Consider the following 19,214-nt stretch of genomic DNA (forward strand, 5'->3'; position numbering starts at 1 on the left):
CTACTTTTCCCCAATATAGCTAAAACCTCCTATCTTTGTTGTTCTTCATGTTTATTCTGAGCTTTATCTTTCTTGTTACTATTCTTTCAAGGCTTTCTACTTCTAACTTTGAAGTTGCCAAGGACTAATATCTAGATAGTAATACAGATGAAAATCTTCCACTAAATCTTACTCTGATGCCTCATCATGGCATGGAGATAATTCTGGATTCTTCAATGCTATATCAGTACAGCATAAACCAGTGGTGTCAAACTCAAATAGATACAGAGGACACTAATCTATACATAAGGATCCCTGTGGGCCCTATATTGGCTTAGTTTTAAAATGTAATATGAATCTGTTTTATTTTATTTGTATTTATTTTGTCAAATATTTCCCAATTATCTTTTAATCTGGCTTGGGCTGCATATTTGACACCTCTTGTGTAGGTTATAGCATAGTCCCCCAAGGTGAAAGGGCTTAGAGAATGATCTCAGTGATGGAGTGAACATCTGCTTTACAAGGACTACTCTAGCTAGGTTTGGACACACTTGATCTTAGCCAAAAGGCTGAGAAGCAATTCTAGCTTGGTTTGGAAAAAGGTCATCACATAGCTGGCCATCGTGGGATGAAATTTTCTGGCCACAACAATTCCTGAAGACAGTCTACTAAGTTATAAGGGAATTATAATCAACAACAAAAACTGAATATCCTTCAGTCACATAAAAAAAACCATAGCCTATGAAATTCAGTATACGTAATTTTAATGACAAACATAATGTCTTTAAGCCTTAGTTTTCCAATCCAAACATGAAAGGGTCATATTAGATGGCCTCTGAAGTTTCACAGAGATCTACACTGATAATCTTATGAACATGTACTCTACAATCAATCATTTTTAAAAAATCAATTATAAGTGGTAGCTGTTACTTTTAGAAAGTTTAGGGGCTAAGTCTGGAGAGATCAATCTAGGATGTTGAGATTATATACACATTTTATAAAGAAAATTCAATATACTTACATCTCGAATAAAATGCTCCAGAGTAGCATAAGCAATGGCAATTCCATCATGGGTGCTTGTCCCTCTTCCTAATTCATCCAAGATCACTAGGGATTGTGACGTTGCTTTTCTTATAATCTCTGCTGTGTCTGTCAGTTCTTCCATAAAGGTACTCTGGCCCTTATATATGTTATCTGCAGCTCCCATCCTACAAAGAAGACAAATGTACTATTTTCCTACTGGACTTCACTTAAATTCAACAAACATTAAATAAGTGGCTGTATGTGTTTTTTGTGTGTATGCACAGTTTCCTGTGCCTGAGGCGAGAGAGACAAAGTTTCTATGGTCCCTCTACAGACCTAACATTTACACTGATGAACGCAAAATTAGATATAATGAGGATATTTAGAGGAAGTACAAAAGATTATTTTGTGAGGCTTGAGAGAAAAAAAGGTTGTTGCTGACAGTGGAGAGGTTAAGCAAAGGATTAATGGAGAAATAGGCATTTAAGTTTGATTAGAAAGGACAGACAGAAAAATGTTAAATTAAAAAAAATATATATATATATACATATGTAAGTTTTAAAAATAATGTTTATTTCTGTTCTGATTTTGTTTTCTTCATTGCTGTATCAGTCATGTAAATCTCCTCCCCACTTTTTGTATTCTTCATATCATATTTATGGTACAATAATATAAGATTATTGTATCACATAAGATTGGTGTATCACAATAGGAATTCAAAACCTGAAGAGGACAAACCACAAGTGAACAGCATGAATTGAGGGAATGAGTAGGGAAAAGCAGGGCACAATTAGGCTCCAGAGAGGATCTTAGATTGAGGAAGGCACATGACATGGGGAAGAGAATAGTAACAAGGTTGGTTCCAATATTACATAAACTCTTATACCTAAATCAGAGTCAAAAGAGAAAGCTAGAGACTATGTAGTCTTAATGAATACTGACGTAAAAATTTTAAATAAAATATTAGCAAGGTGACTACAGCAACCTATCACAAAGATTATACACTGTGACCAGCCCAGTTCTATGCCAGGAATGCAGGACTGGCTCAATACTAGGAAAAAAATCAACATAACAGACCATATTAGTAATAAGAACAACAAACATGTATAATTATATGATGATGCAGAAAAAGCTTGTGACAAGATACAGCAGCCAATCCTGCTAAAAACACTAGAAAACATAGGAATAAAAAGAGTTTTCCTCAATATGGTAAATAGCACCTATATAAAACCAAGAGATAGGTTTATATATAATGGAGATTAACTAAGAGCTTCCAATAGGAGCAGGAGTAAAGCAAAGATATTCAGTATCTTTAATATCAACCACTACTGGGATATACTATTAGAAATGTTAGCTATATCAAAAATATGAAAAAAATTGTAGGAAGAGCAGAAGAAAAAACAAAATTATCAACTTTGAATATAATTTGACAGTTTACTTAGAGAACTGTAGAGAAAGAGAATCGATTAAACATTAATTGAAACAATAACTTCAGCAAAGTTTCAGGATATAAAATAATCCATGTAAATCATCAGCATTTCTGCATATTACTAACAAAATCCAGCAGGAAGAGATAAAGAAATTACTTTTAAAATAATTAAAATACTTGTGAGCCTACCTGCTAAGACATACACACAGAAACCATATGAACACAACTACCAATCACTCTCTATAGAAATGAATACAGACTTAAATAACTGGAGAAATATTAATTGCTTATGAGTAGGCCAAGCCAATACATAATAACAATTACAGTACTAATTTACTTATTCAATGTCATATCCATCAAACTCCCAAAGAATTATTTTATAGAGCTAGAAAAAAATAATAACAAAATTTGTCTGGAGGAACAAAAGGTCAAGATTCTTAAAGGAAATAATAAAAAAAAAAATAGGACGGAAGGGGACCTAGCAATACCACATCTCAAACTATACTGCAAAGCAGTAATCATCAAAACAATTTTGTATTGGGTAAGAAATAGACATGTTTATCAGTGGAACAGATTATAATACCAGTAATCTAGTGCTTGATAAACCTAAAGATCCTACCTCCTGTGGTGAGAACTCACTGTTTGATAAAAGTTGCTGTGAAAACTGAAAAGCAGTCTGTCATAAACCATATTTAGATGAACACATCACACCATATACAAAGACAAGCTCCAAATGTATACATAACTTACACATGAATGAGTAAAAAGGAAATTACCTTTCAGATCTATGGGTAGGGGAATAGTTCATGATAAAAACAAGGACAGATGTGGTCACAGAAGATAAGATGGATAATTTTAGTTACATAAAATTAGAAGTTTTTGTATAAAGCCAATTCAACGAAAATTAGAAAAGAAATAGGAAATGGGGAAAAATATTTGCAGCACATTTCTCTGATAAGGACCTCATTTCTAAGATAAATAGGAACTGATTCAAATTTAAAAGAATCTGAGCCATTCCCCAACTGATAAATGGTCAAAGGATATAAACAAGCAATTCTGAAGAAAGAAATTCAAGCTTTTAAAAGCCATATTTTTTTTAAAAAAATGCTACAAAGTACTAAAAATTAGAGAAATCAAAATTAAGAAAACAACTCTGAGGTTCTACCTCATACCCATCAGATTAGTGAAGTTAGCAAAAAGGAAAATGATAAATGTTGGAAGAGCTGTGGGAAAATCAGGATATAAATGCATGGCTGGTGAAGCTGTTACATTCTGGAAAGAAATTTTTAACTCTGCACCACGAGTTACTAAACTCTGAATATCCTTTCATGCAGCAATGCCACAACTAAGCTTATATCCTAAAGATATCAAAGAAAGAGAAAAGGACCCATGTGTATAAAAATATTAATACCAGTTCTTGCTTAGTAGTGGAAAAGAACTGGAAATGAAGGGGATGCTAATCACCCAGGAAATGGCAAACCAAACTATGATATATAATTATAATGGAATACTAATGTGCTATAAGGAATAATGGTTTTAGAAAAACTTGGGACAACTTGTATAAACTGATGCCAAGTGAAGTGAGCAGAACCAAGAGAACAATTATTCAATAACAACAACACAGTAAAGACAGACAGCTTTGAAAGACTCAACTCCGATAAATGCAACAATCAACTACAATCCGCAAAGCAGCAATGATGAAGCATGCTATTTATCTCCTAACAAAGATGTGATGGACTCAGAATACAGAATGAGACATACATTTTTGAACATGGTCAATGTGGAAATTTTTTTGCCTGACTATGCATATTTGTTAAAAGGATTTGATTGTTCTTATTTCCTCCTCCCCCCACCCCATTCCCACTGGGGTTGTGACAAGGTGGGAGGGAGAGAAAATGGATTTCTGCCAATTGAAAAAAAAATTTTTAAGAGATAAAACTAGAAAGGTGGGGAGGGCCTTGAATGTCAGGCAAAAGTGGGTGAATTTTAATTAAGAGTCGCTGAAGATTTATCAATGGGGTATGGGGTGGGGGGGTCATAATTAGATCTGTGAAAAATGACTTTGACAGAAGAAAGGAAAACGGAAAGATACTGAGTAGACTAATGGTAATGAATGTCTGTATTAAGATGGTGCCTAAGTAGAAGTGATAGATGTGAGAAACTTTGCATAGTAAGAACTGGTAGGACTTAAGAGATGACAGAACAGGAAGAACTAAAAGGCCACAGTCTTGTACATGGGAGATAAAGTGATCAGTGCTGCTACTGATAGAAGAATGAATAGGTTTAGAGGGAAAAAATAATAAGCTTTGGTTTTGGATCATGTTGAGTCTGAATTGCTAGTTGCACATATCCAATTTGGCAGCTAGACGATGCAGTGGATAGAGAGCTGGGTCTGGAGTCAGGAAGATCTAAGTTCAAATCTAGCTGCAGACACTTACTGTGTGACCCTGGGCAAGTCACTTAACCCTGTTGACCTCAGTTTCCTTATGTGTAAAATGAGCTGGAGAAGGAAATGACAAACCATAATACAGTATCATTGTCAAGAAAACCCCAAATAGGGGCAGCTAGGTGGCGCAGTGGAGAAAGCACCAGCCCTGGAGTCAGGAGGACCCGAATTCAAATTCAGCCTCAGACACATAACACTCACTAGCTGTGTGAGTCTGAGCAAGTCACTTAACCCCAATTGCCTCACCAAAAACAAAAAAAAAATGGGATCAAGAAGAGTTGGACACAACTGAAACAACTAAACAACAACATATCCTATAGGTAGTTAGATATGCAGTTCTGGATCTCAGAAGAGAGCTAAGAATTTGTATGAATTTCTTTTCCTCATGTGAAAGCTAAGTACCCCTTTCTGGAGAACTCCTATAATATTTCAATGGATCTATGGTTGAATTCATTTAGGTCCTCCTACCACTGACAGAATGCGACTCCTCTATACCTTATGAGTTGATGTTGCTGAAAAATCATTCTGCAGCCGACCTGTTGATAAATCTTCCTAAACTTAGCTAGAGTGGTTCTTGGGTGATAGACATAAGGTCTATCACCAGAAGCATTATGTGTTTTCAGAGAACATGATGAAATGTCAGCAGCAGGGAAAATAATTTCTCCCAAAGTCCTGTAAGTATTGAGCTATTAATAAAAAATTAGTTTAATTAATTAACTAATAAATAAACTGTGTGCTCAATATCGAGGTGGCTGTACATCAAAAGTGTATGTTCTGGGAACATGCTGGACCAAATCTAAAGCTTAAAGGAGGTACTCTTATCTTCATTCCCCTCAGCAAGGCCTATAGGAATGCCCTTCCACTCCAATGTGAGCAACATAATACTTCATTGTGGTTTTATGTTTAAAAAGCCCGTGTTCTAGATCGGGAAGTTTCTCAAGCATTTTCCTCCATGTGTCGCTAACTCAAAGCCTATGAGATGCATTGCCCCCAAAAACTACAAGGTTATCAAGAGGATAATAAACACTTGTTGAATGAATTCCCACATTCTTCATCATTCCCACAGCTCAGAAGCCTCCCCCATCTCACACTGTGTTCAAAGTCTTGATTCCTCTGTGAGGTTTATACACTTTATCTTTTTACCTGTGGCTGTTTTCCTCATCTGTAAAATGAGGAGAGGTTGGACAAGATGAGATATCTCTTAAGTCCTCTTTGGCTCTAGATTCTGTAACTCCAAGGTTTGTTTTTTTTTAAAGCTTCGCTGAAAAGCTGCTAACCTAAGAGTATTTTGATTACTTTTTGAAACACAAATACGCACTATTTATCTCAATTTACTAATGCCTGCTAATCTTTTCCTAAACTTTTATCAATATGAAAAATAGCTTTTTAATCTTTAATGTTATTTTGAAATCTTTAGAATAATAATGTCTAACACTCATTTAACCTTCACATTGCTTTGCCTATATATCTCCCTGGCTGTTAGTTGCTACAGCAGAATTATCCAACCTCTAACACACTGAATATAATTATATGTATATATTATGCACACATATTAGTTTCATAAGAATTAGGATAATGGCCAAATGCATTTTAATCAGACATTTAATCAGATATTCACTGAAGTTCAGCTTAGTCACGAAGTACTTTATTTTTATTGAGCTGTTTCCCAATACTATATTAAAAACAAAGGCAGAAGTTCTGCTCATTTCCATATAAGGAAATCAAAGAACATAAATACCCTTAATCTTTCTTCTTCAGCTAAACAGACTCTGGTCCTTTTTATGAATGGAACCTGCTAAATGAATGGAACTTTAAACCATATGGAACACACACACACACACACACACACACACAAAAAACCACATTGGAAATCCACCCCCCACCCAAGTATATTAGGGTAAAGCATTAACTTTTTTGAAACCCATTAGAAAACTGAAAGCAACCAAGGCATCATTTAGTGAGTGCACAGACTGAAAGAATTAACTCATTTTTCAAAATGGCTAAATTATTATCCAAGATTATTTTAGGCAATAGAAGAATTAGCCCACTGATAAACATTTATTAAGCACCTTCCACGTGCCAAGCACTGTACTAAGCCTTGAGGATACAAAGAAAGGCAAAGGCACAGTCTAATGGGGGAGACAACATGCAAACAACTATGTACAAATGAGATATATGTGACAAATTGGGAGTAATCCACAGAGGGAAGGCACTAGCAATAAGGGGATCAGGAAAGGCTTTTTATAGACATGATGGCCTGGGACATGAAGGAGGTCAGGAGGTAGAAACAAGGTAGAAGAGAACTGTGGGCATGGAATATAGCCAGTGAAAATGCCTGATCCCATGGGTGACAGGGAGCCACTGGAGTTTAATGAATGGGGGTGTTAACTGGAGGAGTATGACATGGTCAGATCTGTGCTTTAGGAAGATCAATTTGACAGCTAAGTGGAGAATGAACTATAGAAGGGAGAGACTTGAGTCAGGGAGACCCGAAACCAGACTACTGCAATCACTTGGCTGTGAGGCAATGAGGGTGTGCACCAGGATGGTGGCAGAGTCAGAGGAGATGTATGGGAATATTACTGATGATGTTCAGCACTGTCCTTCCCTCACCTAACAAAAGATTAGGAAGTCAGAACAAGCAGTCAGAAGGCCTCATATAGCTCATGAGTTAGTGTATCTACAGGGCAACATACACACCCATACCATACTCCCTTTGCTGGTCACACATTAGGCTGGTCTTGGGCAAAACTGTGAAGCTGGTGAAATGAAGTTCACCCTGAGCAGTCCACTACCTATGAGTCTAAAAACCCTTGTGCTGCTGTCTGGGTACACAGGATTTTCCTGGAGGCACTTCATACTGAACATCCTGTCCTGCTCCCAATGCCCATCATGATGATTCCCAAGCTCCACTGCACTTTCCAATTTCAATTGGTTTCTTCCCTACATTCATGCCACTAGCTTTTATTGCATGCTTTGCCCTTGACCACACAAAGGCTGGCCTAATTCAAGACATACATCCCCTTCCCATTGTCCACATCCCCTAAAGACTCTGCTGGTGTCATTCCCTTCACTTGATGCAGCTCCCCAACTAGCCCTTGATACAGGAAATTTCCTCTTCTGCCTCTGGGTCCACCCCAACCCATTATCACTATAGCTTTCTCTCTTCTATTAACCAAGACAGAGGAAAAAAGAAGAGGAATAAAACCAGTTTGCCATGTATGAGTGACATAAGGTAACACAATTGTTTTGCTTGACTAGATATGTTTATAACAAGGGCTTTGTTTTTCTTTCTTTCTCAATGGTCAGGGAAAGGGTGAGAGGGAGACAAGGCAAATTTTCATTGATTGAAAAATTTAATTAAAAAAATAACTATTGGTCACTTTCAAAAGTGCTTCAGGAATGCACTGATTAGAATTCAGTAGATCATGGTAGATGGGGAATTGCTGGTCCTGGGATTTAATTTCAGTTATGGGACTAATTGACTAAACAAATTGTGTAAGTCACTGAACTGCTCCTGTGTCTGAGTTTCTTCATTTGTAACATCTGTTGTTTAGTCATTTTCAGTCATATCTGACTCTTCGTGGCCCCATTTGGGGTTTTCTTGGCAAAGATACTGGAGTGATTTGCCATTTTCTTCTCCAGCTCATTTTACAGATGAGGAAATTGAAGCCAACAAGGTTCAGTGACTTGCCCAGGGTCACACAGCTAGTAAGTGTCTAAGGCTGGATTTGAACTTAGGAAAATAAGTCTTCCTGACTCCAGACCCAGCACTCTATCCACTGCACCACCTAGCTGGATAATAATTCCTAACATACTCATCTCTCTGGATTGCTTCTGTGAAGGTGCTTCATATGAGTAAGATGTAAATACATTATTATTTTATTTGTACATTGTCTAGTCAGACTGTTTTGAATAACCTGATCATATTAGTTAAAACTTCTGTGGGGGAAAAAAAATTTTCACATGTACTAACAGGTCATTTGAAAGAAAAGCTGCAAGTAATGAAAGTATGATTAAGACTGAAGTGTTCCTTTATTTTTCCTTATACATTTGGACATTGTGCATATTTCTTAGGTTATATTTCCAAAAATCATAAAATTAAAATAAATATGAACTGAAAAAGAAGTTAATAGCTTTTTAAATCTTTTTTTATGGTACTCAAATTAGCTTTTAATGCTCTACTCTGAAAGTTTAGCATTACAATAAAACAGTATCTGAAATTAATTAAAAACTGTGCAAATAACCTCAAACTTATTATTTCATATTCTCTAGCTAAGATAAAAAGCATGTATAAAAAGTTATTATCATCATAATTATACAGGATATGATTTAATTTAAAACATCATTAAATGGCACGTTTAAAATAGACTACCCTATGCTAAGCTATTGGTTTTAAAGCCAAACTGGTTTCAACAAAGCATGATTTAAAAGAAAAAAATACTTTTAGTGCTAACTAATGCTTGATTTGTATTCAGGGAGATCTCAGTTCAAATCCCACCTCAGACACTTATTGGCTGTATGACACTGGACAAATCATTTACCTTTTCTCAATCTCAATTTCCTAATCTGTAAAATGGGGATAATTTTATCACCTACTTTACTGGGTGGTTGTGAGGATCAGATGAGATAAGCTTTGCAAATGTGAAACACTATATACATGCTAGCTATTATTATAAAAACCCCTGGTTTTATACCACCCCCTTTTTCGGAACTATCCTTGTCAGTGTCCTCCAGGCCCTCTTCAATGCCTGTCTGACTCTATGAAAGTGAATGTCAGGCAAGGCATAAATCGAGGAGATGTATGCTTACCACAGGTGCTTACCACTCTGATGGCAGAAATCCATTAAAGAGGTCAAACTGAAGCATCCCTGTGTATAGTGAGGACTGCAATGTGCACCTGTGTGTGGATGACATTGTGCTGTTCAGTGCATCAGCACTGAAACATTACAAAGCCTCCTGGAGTGCTTTGCTATTTCCTTCTCCAGCTCAATTTACAGATGAGGAAGCTGAGGCAAACAGAGTTAAGTGCCTTGCCCAGGGTCACACAGCTAGTCAATGTCTGAGGGTGGGTTTGAGCTTTGGAAGATGAGTCTTACTGACTCCAGGCCCAGCACTCTATCCACTGTGCCTTCTAGCTACGTAATAATAACAATAACAACAACAATGATAATAATGAGCATTTATTTATATAGCTTCCCAAGCTATATAAAATGCAAGATGCTTTACAGAGGAGGAAGGGTAGGCAGTGAACAGAATATCAGACATGAAGTCAGGAAGAACTAGGTTTAAATCTCCTTTCAGGGGGCAGCTAGGTGGCACAGTGGATACAGCACCGGCCCTGAAGTCAGGAGGACCTGAGTTCAAATTAGGCCTCAGACCAAACACTTGACACTTACTAGCTGCATGACCCTGGGCAAGTCACTTAACCCCAATTGCCTAAAAAAAAATCTCCTTTCAGACTTTATGTGATCCTGGACAAGTCATCTGACCTCTCCAGTTTCAGTTTCCTCATCTGTAAAAAGAAGGGGTCAAACTCAGGGATCTCTAAGGTCCCTTCCAGCTCTAAATCTACAGTTCTACTATCTCCTTTGGAAAACTGAGGTTGAGAGATGTTGTGACTAACTCCAGATAACAAACACCATGGCAAAGTCAGGGCTAAAACTGGTCCTGCTCTCCTTGTTTTGTTGTCAGGGGACCTCATGCAGCAATAGGACTGCTGGGGCTAGACTAGATTTCTGCAGGTCTTAAAAAAAAAAAATTCACAGCCCTTGGTAACACGCTAAGTAGGTTCACGACTGCCTTCATCCAGCTTCTTAATGAGGCCAAACACAAAAAGATCATTTTGTTCATCTGATCCTTGTTGGCTCACAAATCCAGTCTTCTGATTGCCTCTCACACTCATTGCAAATTCCTCAGCAACATCCCCAATGCGGAATCACAGATTTAGAGCTAGAAAAGATCTAAGAATCCAACCACCCTCTTTTACAGATGGGAAACTAAAGGCCAAAGAGGTTGGTATTTAGCCTTTAAATCTTTGCATACAACAATCTCCCTCCTCTCTTTCTGGCCTTGCCATATTTCATTATTTTTCTCCTTTAAAATTTTCATTAAACTAATCTCCATGAACTTTATTAGCATCCCCTGAGCACTTATGTAACTTTATATAACTATTAATTTCTGCTCAGAAACCTTGTGAATTCCAACATTACAGCTGGAAGGGACACTAACAACCATCTTGTCCAGTCACTCATTTAACAGATGAAGGAATTTTAAAGGAGAGAGACTGTGACCTAAAGTCCCAAAGCACGTCAGTGAAACATTTGAAACTAGCATCCACATCTGACTCTCCTACCAGTTTCCCTTCTACTTTACTACACTTAAGCTAGGTTGAAATTTGTTAAGTATTGTCTTTTTTAAATGTGTATTGGTCCTGCCTCTAGCCCTCTAGGGAAAGGGACTAACAAGTTTTCCATTGAATTTATTTCTTTCAGTAGCACCTCATGACATGCCCTGCACACAGTGATGCCGGTGACTCACCAAGATCTTAGTATAGATGTTACGGAGCTGTGCTAAATGTTTCCAATAAATTGAATCAACATAATGCATTTTTAGCTTAAAATTTTCATTATTCATAAATCATTTGAGCACATACTATGTACAAGACACACAGTGATGAATTTTAAATGTTTTAAATTTTGAAATTTTTTTAGAAATAAAGGAAAGCCCAGAACATTTTAACATGAAATGAATGAACATATACCTGATTTTTGTTATCACCTTGTATATATTCCCACCCAAATGTAATGGAAACCTAGATGAAATTTCTTTGGTTTCACGGTAAAGGTACTGAAAAGTTGGCCAGCTCAGGCTACACAGAAGGTTGCAGTTATGTGATTAAAGGGGAAAAACCCTCCAGGATATTTTTAGGATTGACAGGAAGACTTAATCCTCCTAATCCTCCTTTCTAGTCCTTATATAGGTCAGGAACAGTTAATAATGCATTAATGGAGCCAAGGAATTTATTAATTTATGAGCTGCTTTCTATGGTTAAGAACACTTCATTGACAACTTGATCAAGGAAATTTCTTCCTATTAAGTTCTGAAATGGTATACTAAAATAGTTGCGCCCAAATGCCTAATTACAGCTTTAGGGATGCCCTTCTCTTCCTTTTAAATCACCATCTCTGAGCCTTAGGGAAAGGGAAGAAAGGCAGCTGTGGGCAAGGAAGTAAAGTAGTGGGGGAGGGGCACTTGGGGTTCTAGGAAATAAAGCTGGGAAGAGAGATGAGATCTAGGCTGCTCTGGATAGCAGATCCTCTTAATCCCCAGGGTAATTATCCACGGGCTTCCAGGAATTCAGGAATTCCTTGAATATGCCTTACTACCTGGCTTGGGAAGCAATATCCTAAATAGTCTTTCAACAAAGAGCTGTTCCCAAAGTGTATCCATTACAAAGCAAAATTCTGATTCAAGTAAGGATCATTCTGTTTTAGCAATAATATCCATGGAATAATGATTACGTGTTCAAGGTGTATGCAGATACCTTCCTTCGGATGGGAATGGAGTAGGAAATGTTGCAAACAGCAAGAAAATGTCAAGTGGAAAAATAATTTAACTACAATATTGAGAATCAAGAGAAGTAGCAGGGCTTAAAAGAGAAATAAAAATTGTGAGAACAGAACCTATGGCCTGCCTTGTACAAATAAATTCCATGGTGGCAAGTCTTACCAAAGAAATGAAATAGAGAATAAGTGATTAAGAATGAAAACAAAACAAAACAAAACAAAGAAGTGAAGAACAATCTGGAAAAAGAAAAGCAAAAAGCAATAACACTAAAAGAAAGCATGATCTCTATATAAGCAAAACATACTGATCTCTAAGACAGGATGGTTATAAACAACTTGAGAATTATAGATTTCCCAAAAGAACATACTGAGTTAAAAAAACAAACCTTAATACCATAATGCAAAAATTAATACAAGAAAAAAGATATCCAGAACATTCCTAGAAAGAAAACCAAGCCTGAAGAGATCATTTGCCTCTCAGCCACCCCAAACAAGAAAAATACAAAAAAAAAAAAGAAACAAACATAGCAACTAAGGATGACAACAAGAACAAGAGAACAAAAGAGAGCATTAAAAGGGTTCTTTCCAAGTATACAGGAGGAGACAAGGCAGAAAGTAGCAGTCAAACAGAATGAATGGTGGAGAAAAGAAGCTCAGCTTGGTAGAGAAAGAGTCTGTCTTGGAGTTGGAAAAACCTGGGTTCAAGTCCTCTTCTGACATCTAAAGGCTCTGAGACTCTTGACAATCACTTAAATTCCCAGTGGCCCAGGCAACCCTCAAAAATTAAATTTTAGAATAGCGGCTGATCTACATTTGATAAAGGGAAGTTTCCTTCCAGGGTGTTTGTTCTTTGCACCAATAAAATCACCATTCCAGATCAGAAAGAAAAAGATAAGCATACATTATCATCAATAATAACAATAACATTAATAAGCTGCTGAGTGTTTAGTACTCTTAGAAACAACTCCCACTCATGTTAGTAAAGATTTATGAACAGTCTATTGGGAATTATAATGTTAAGCTTTAATAGTTTAAAACTGTACTAAGACTTTTGAAGGACCTTGTAATCACTTGTGTGGCAGACAGACAGAGTGCTGGACTTGGGCGTCAGCAAGCCTTGAATGCAAATCCAACCTCAGTCACTTCGTAGCTGCGTACTATTTCCCACCAGGTACACTTCTTTGGACTGGACTCCATCCCGGCCTCAGGAAACCTCATCCCCCTCTGAGAAACTCATCCTCCTCTGAGAGTGCATCAGCTTTGGTACTCACACCTCATCAGTGCTCTCTGCACCTCTGATTGGAGGACAGGACAGCCAGCACAGAACTCTTCTCAGAGCCTCCATTTAAAGAGAGCTCTCAGGCCAGCCATCACCCCATTTCCCACAAGCTGCTCTCCTTTGGCCTGGTCTCCATCAGGCTCCCACACTGGGTACCCCTCTCCATTTTTCAGCTTCTTTGTGTGTTGTCTTGCTCATTAGATTGTAAGCTCCAAGAGAGCAGGGACTCTTTTTCATACCTGTATCTCTAGTGTTTTCCATAGTGCCTGGCACACAGTAGGGACTTAATAAATGTTTACTGGCTGAATGCCCGACCCTGGCCAAGTCACTTAACCTGCTTCTCTCAGTTTCCTCATCTGTAAAATGGGAATAAGAGCACCTATCTCCCACAGCTGTTGTGAGGATCAAATGAGATAATATATGTAAAGCATTCTGCAAACCTTAGAGTGCTGTAAATGTTAGCTAGTGGTAGTAGTAGTTACCACTCTTTTTAATTATGTCCTAAACTGGACTATAAGCTTCTTGAGGGTAGAAATTGTTTTATCTATCTGTCTATGTATATCCTCCATAGAACCAACCAGTGAAATAAAGGTGAAATCTTCTGTAGGTTTCATTAGCCTACTTACAGGATTATGGACAAGCTTGTCACCCCAGCCTAGTCATTCACAGCTAGAATATCATTAAGTTAGTGGAGGCCAGTCCGGTTGAAATTTGTACTTAACACAGAAGGAAGGGTTCTGTTTGAGGAAACATAAGGCACTGTTATACACACATTCAGTGACAGCACAAGGCAAGGTTTTATTTTCCTGTTTAAATGTAGTTTAGCAACAAAGGTATTGTTCCAGTTACATTCCACTGTGCATGGCAACGTCATGACACATTGACACCTTCAAAAAACGAAAAGCATTCCCCAGGAAAAGGGAAATTGATCCAGAAAAGGATAAATTACTCAAACTTCTGGGAAAGTTGCAAAACGAAAGAAAAGGATCCAAGCACTACAGGCTGAGAAGAGAACTAGAAAGTGACAAATAATTAAGGAAGCTATTTGTCAGAATGGACAATAAACAGTGATGAAAAGCATGCAAACTGTGGTGTTGAATGCAGACTTTACATATATTACAGAAGCAGTAAGAAATAAGACATGACAAATTTAAGTACACCACACAATACCACTTCATTATATTAATGTGGGGTGGATTGTATGTAATAACTAGGATAAGTAGCATGCTTTCACCCAGTAACAGTGAAATATTTCACAAGTATCAAAATTATTACTCTCTGCAATAAAAAAGTTCCTTTCTCTGAAGCAACCCTCCCTCATAAGTGTTAGAGTCAGATCACACTGCAGTATTTAAAGTCAATTTAGAAAAGCTATAATACATAACTGCCAAATATAACCAGGGGAAAAACCACTGTAGCAACCTTTCCATTTCCATGGAAACATCGTTTAAAATCAAGATGGGAAATCTAGGAAAATGCTAAACTTGTAAAAGCTCATATGAAACAATGTATCCTACATGGTCTACAAAACTATTACAAGTTTCTAGTTAAAGATACAGGTAGATTCCTCTCAAAGGAAACCAACGACGTGGAATATACAAATGGCTATGTTTCAACATATTCCTTATGGAAAGAAAACCAAACACACACACACACACACACATGCACACACACGCACACACACAATCTCATAAATCATATTAGTTACAGAGCATTTATACAGTGCTATAAGGCTGGCTAGATGCTTTACAAATACAATTTCATTTGATCCTCACAACAACTCTGAGGTAGGTGCTATTGTTATTCCCATTTTTATAGAAGAGGAAACTGAGGCAAATAGAAGTTAAATGACTTTTCTAGGGTCACAGAGCTAGTTAGTATATGAGGCAGGATTTAAACTCAGGTCTTTCTGAGTCTTAAACACTGTACCACCTAGCTGACTCTTCAGAGTAGTACTTTTTTTAACTTATGTATTATGTACAGTAATTATGAATATTAATAAATTGTCCATTCATGCTGCAGAACCAAAAAGTATAAGGAATCCACGGGAACCTGAAAATGGTTATAATATGGCAAATTTGAAATTGGAAGATCTGAATTCAAATTCCAGTTTCGCAGTTCACTTAGCTGTATGACACTGGACAAATTATTTTACCTCTCTAGGTTTCAGTAACATCATCTCCAAAATGAGGAAGTTATGCTAGATGAAATCTAACACCCTTTTCTAGCTATACATGTATGACCCTTTGGTCTAAAATTCAGGAAATCTTCACTACTTTCTGAAGGTGATGATACAAAGCATACCACTGAGAATGTAAGAAAAGCAATTCCAGATCCTGCATCTTATTTTTCAATGAAGCATTTGTATTTTGTGACATTCAAATTATTACACAGGAACCTCATTTTCAAGGTATCTTCAGGTTCTATTTTGTGGGTCTGCCTTACTGGAAAAACTAGCTTATAATAAGGTCTTTTTAGTATGTCAGTAACTAAAATCACTCACACAGTATTTAAGACAAGCCTTCCTTATACTCAATGCTGGCCCATAATAAATAGTAATATTGTAAGGCTTAGGTGGGTTATGATGTTATCAGAAAAAAAAAACTTTTTTCCTCTAGTATTTTCTTTTTTAAAAGTTGTCCTACTTTTTTTGTGTTGATTTTATATCTTGAGACAGGTGAGGGTTGATGGCATCTTACAATAGAATGATGGTTATGTCTGTCAAGAGAAGGAGATAGATGCAAGAGGTGTTTTGGAGGCAGAAAGGTCAGGATTTGACAATTATTTGGATAAGTGGAGTGAGGAGTCAAGTATAATGCCACGGCTGTGCACCTTGGTAACTGGAAGGAAAGTAGTACCCTTTAGCAAAATTGGAAAGTTTTGGAATGAGGTGGATTTGGGGAGAAAGATGGCTTCTGCTTTGGACACACTAATTTTGTGATGCCTGTAGGGCAGTATAAAATGTCCAAAAGGCAGTTGGAGATGTGCAACAGAAGCTAAGAAGAGATATTAGGGTTGGATACAGAAACCTGGGAGTCATTCTGCATAGAGATGATAATTAAGTCAGTTTTGAATTGTGATATTTTAATGTCCTCTGAAAGTGAACACCACAGAGCAAATGAAGAATAAGTCCCAGGTGATAAATTGTTATGTAAATATAAACCTGAATTATAAATCAACTATGCAACAGACAACTGGTAAAATCTTTTTAAGTGAGACAATATGTCAGAGAGATGTTCTTAAGCAAAGTTAAATTTAAAGTTACCATGGTTCAAGCTGCTGATTCAATAAAATAATTCTATTTTCTCATAATCTTCAAATACGATGAAATTTAAGTTAGGTCACAACCAGTCTTTAAACCACAAGAGAAATCTTAAAATTAAAAAAAAATTAACCTTGTATTCATGTTTTTCTCATCTTACTATGCTAGCTTATATATATGAGCACCTATACTTTGTCAATGGCAATTAAATTTACACCTTACAATAAAAAGCAAAATTAAGTTATAGTTACCAGTATCATAGCTGGTATTTATATAGAACTTTACGGAACCAAAGCACTATCACACATATATTACGCATATAAGCTCATCAGTATTTTTCCTTTTAGCAGACTTTTTCCTTCATTTACAGATGAGGAAACTGAGACCCAGAGAGGTAAAATGACTTTGAAGTTTCTGTCACAGCTTTATCATTTTCTAGTTGCACCAGCTAGACACAACTGGTTGTCCACTATTTGACACAACTAGAATATGGTGGAGCTGAGACAAAAACTGGTTCTTCTAATTCCAGGTCATAAATGTTCTAAACCACCTCAAACAAGTCCATTTACCTCTCTGGACCTTAGTTCCCTCATGTGTAAAGTGAAAATGCCACAGTATATGAGCATTAAGGCACTCTGCAGCTCTATGATTCATGATGAAATAAATTTTACAGGAACCAAAACATTTAAGAAAAATATATCAGTTTAAATACTTAAATGAAAAGAAAATTTAATGTGATTCATTTTCAGGAATATATTAAAATGGAACCAATAATTTTACCTTGTGAAAATACCATCCACAATCCCAATTGTAGCTTCTTCTGCAGGAACATAGGAACCAATTTGTGCCATGATAGTAATCAATGCAACTTGTTTTATGTAGGAGCTCTTTCCACCCATGTTCGGTCCGGTAATTATCATTACTCTCTCAGAGTCCCCCTAGAAAATTTAATAGCAATTTAACGTATCATTCCAGAGGCATTCTTATTTAACAGGTACAATTTATTCTATAAATTGAATTCATTAACTAAAAGGTTCTTCTTTTCACTTTAAAATATGTCACCAATCGTGTCATGAGGGGAACAGACAATGGTGACCTAGAGCTGTCACAGGCTGCAGGAGGCTCCCACTTGTGTCCCTTGAAGAATCACATGAAACGTCAGAATAGCCACAGTGTTGATCCTTTCCCTGCGGCTACGTTGGGGAAGCTATCCCTCTCCTATCCTGGCAGAGTGGTCCTGCACTGACTATAAGAACTAACACAAAGCGGCTTTGGGGGCTGGTTTTTAAAGAACCTGGCTCTTCATACAGAGGAGACTGAAGAATTGGGCTTTGGAAGAATAAATGGCTAGTGAGGCCCCCATGCCTCCTAATAGCAAGGCTACTCTGTCCCACTATATTATAGGTCTGTATATTTCTTTCTGGGTCAGAATCTTAGCTTTCGGTCCTGGGAAGAGAGTTCTGGCATCTGGTATCCCTGGGGAAAAAGGAACCCCTTTTGCAGAACTTCGATTCTATCTGTGTGGGTATAGCAGGATCTAGAGGCATATCCTGAACTGATCAATTTATAAGGATTTGGTAACTTTGAATGACAGCTTTATCTTATTTTACTTTTTAAATTAACAAAGCATTTATCTTTTATACCTCTTATCTTTCCTTCATCCCCAAAGAAAAACAAAGCCCTTCTAACAAAAGTACATAGTTAAGCAAAGCAAATTGTCACATTGGCCACATCCAACAGTATACGTCTCATTCCCCACTGAGTCCATTACCTCTCTCTTTCAGGATGGGAGTAGCATGCATCATCATTCCTACCCTCAAATCATGATTGGTGACTGCACCGCTCAGAATTCTTAAATCTTTTAGAATCTGTCTTTACAGTGTTGTTGTTACCTATCATATTAATTGCTCTCCTGGTTCTGTTCAATTCTTTCTATATCAGTTAGTTCATACAAGTCTCTCCAGCTTTCTCTCAAACTCTCCCTTTTGTTACCTTACTGCACAATAGTCTTAAATGAGAGTTGAGTCAAGTCAATAAACATTTATTACATACTTACTAGTGCTAAGCTTTCTGCTAAGTGCTAGGGAAATAAAGTAAGGCAAAAACAATTCCTGCCCTTAAGGAGTTCATAATCGAATGAGGACAACAACATGCAAATTACTATGTATAAACAACACACACACACACACACTCACTCACTCACACACACACACACACACACACACACA

At 37.0% G+C, this 19,214-nt stretch overlaps 1 protein-coding gene across 1 annotated transcript in view; it reads right to left on the minus strand.

Annotated features, from left to right (window-relative positions):
* The window catches only part of MSH3 (mutS homolog 3), a 117,889-nt gene that overhangs the window by 15,437 nt on the left and 83,238 nt on the right, over window positions 1–19,214 (minus strand). Inside the window, exons 14-15 of the mRNA XM_027864183.1 lie at window positions 17,767–17,924; window positions 1,001–1,187 (exon numbers count right to left, since the gene is read on the minus strand). Of these exons, the coding sequence (XP_027719984.1) occupies window positions 1,001–1,187; window positions 17,767–17,924 (345 nt within the window). The remainder of the gene's footprint in view (window positions 1–1,000; window positions 1,188–17,766; window positions 17,925–19,214) is intronic.

The sequence above is a fragment of the Vombatus ursinus genome, unplaced genomic scaffold, assembly GCF_900497805.2.
Source record: "Vombatus ursinus unplaced genomic scaffold, bare-nosed wombat genome assembly UNPS02014774.1, whole genome shotgun sequence".
Lineage (NCBI taxonomy): Eukaryota > Metazoa > Chordata > Mammalia > Diprotodontia > Vombatidae > Vombatus > Vombatus ursinus.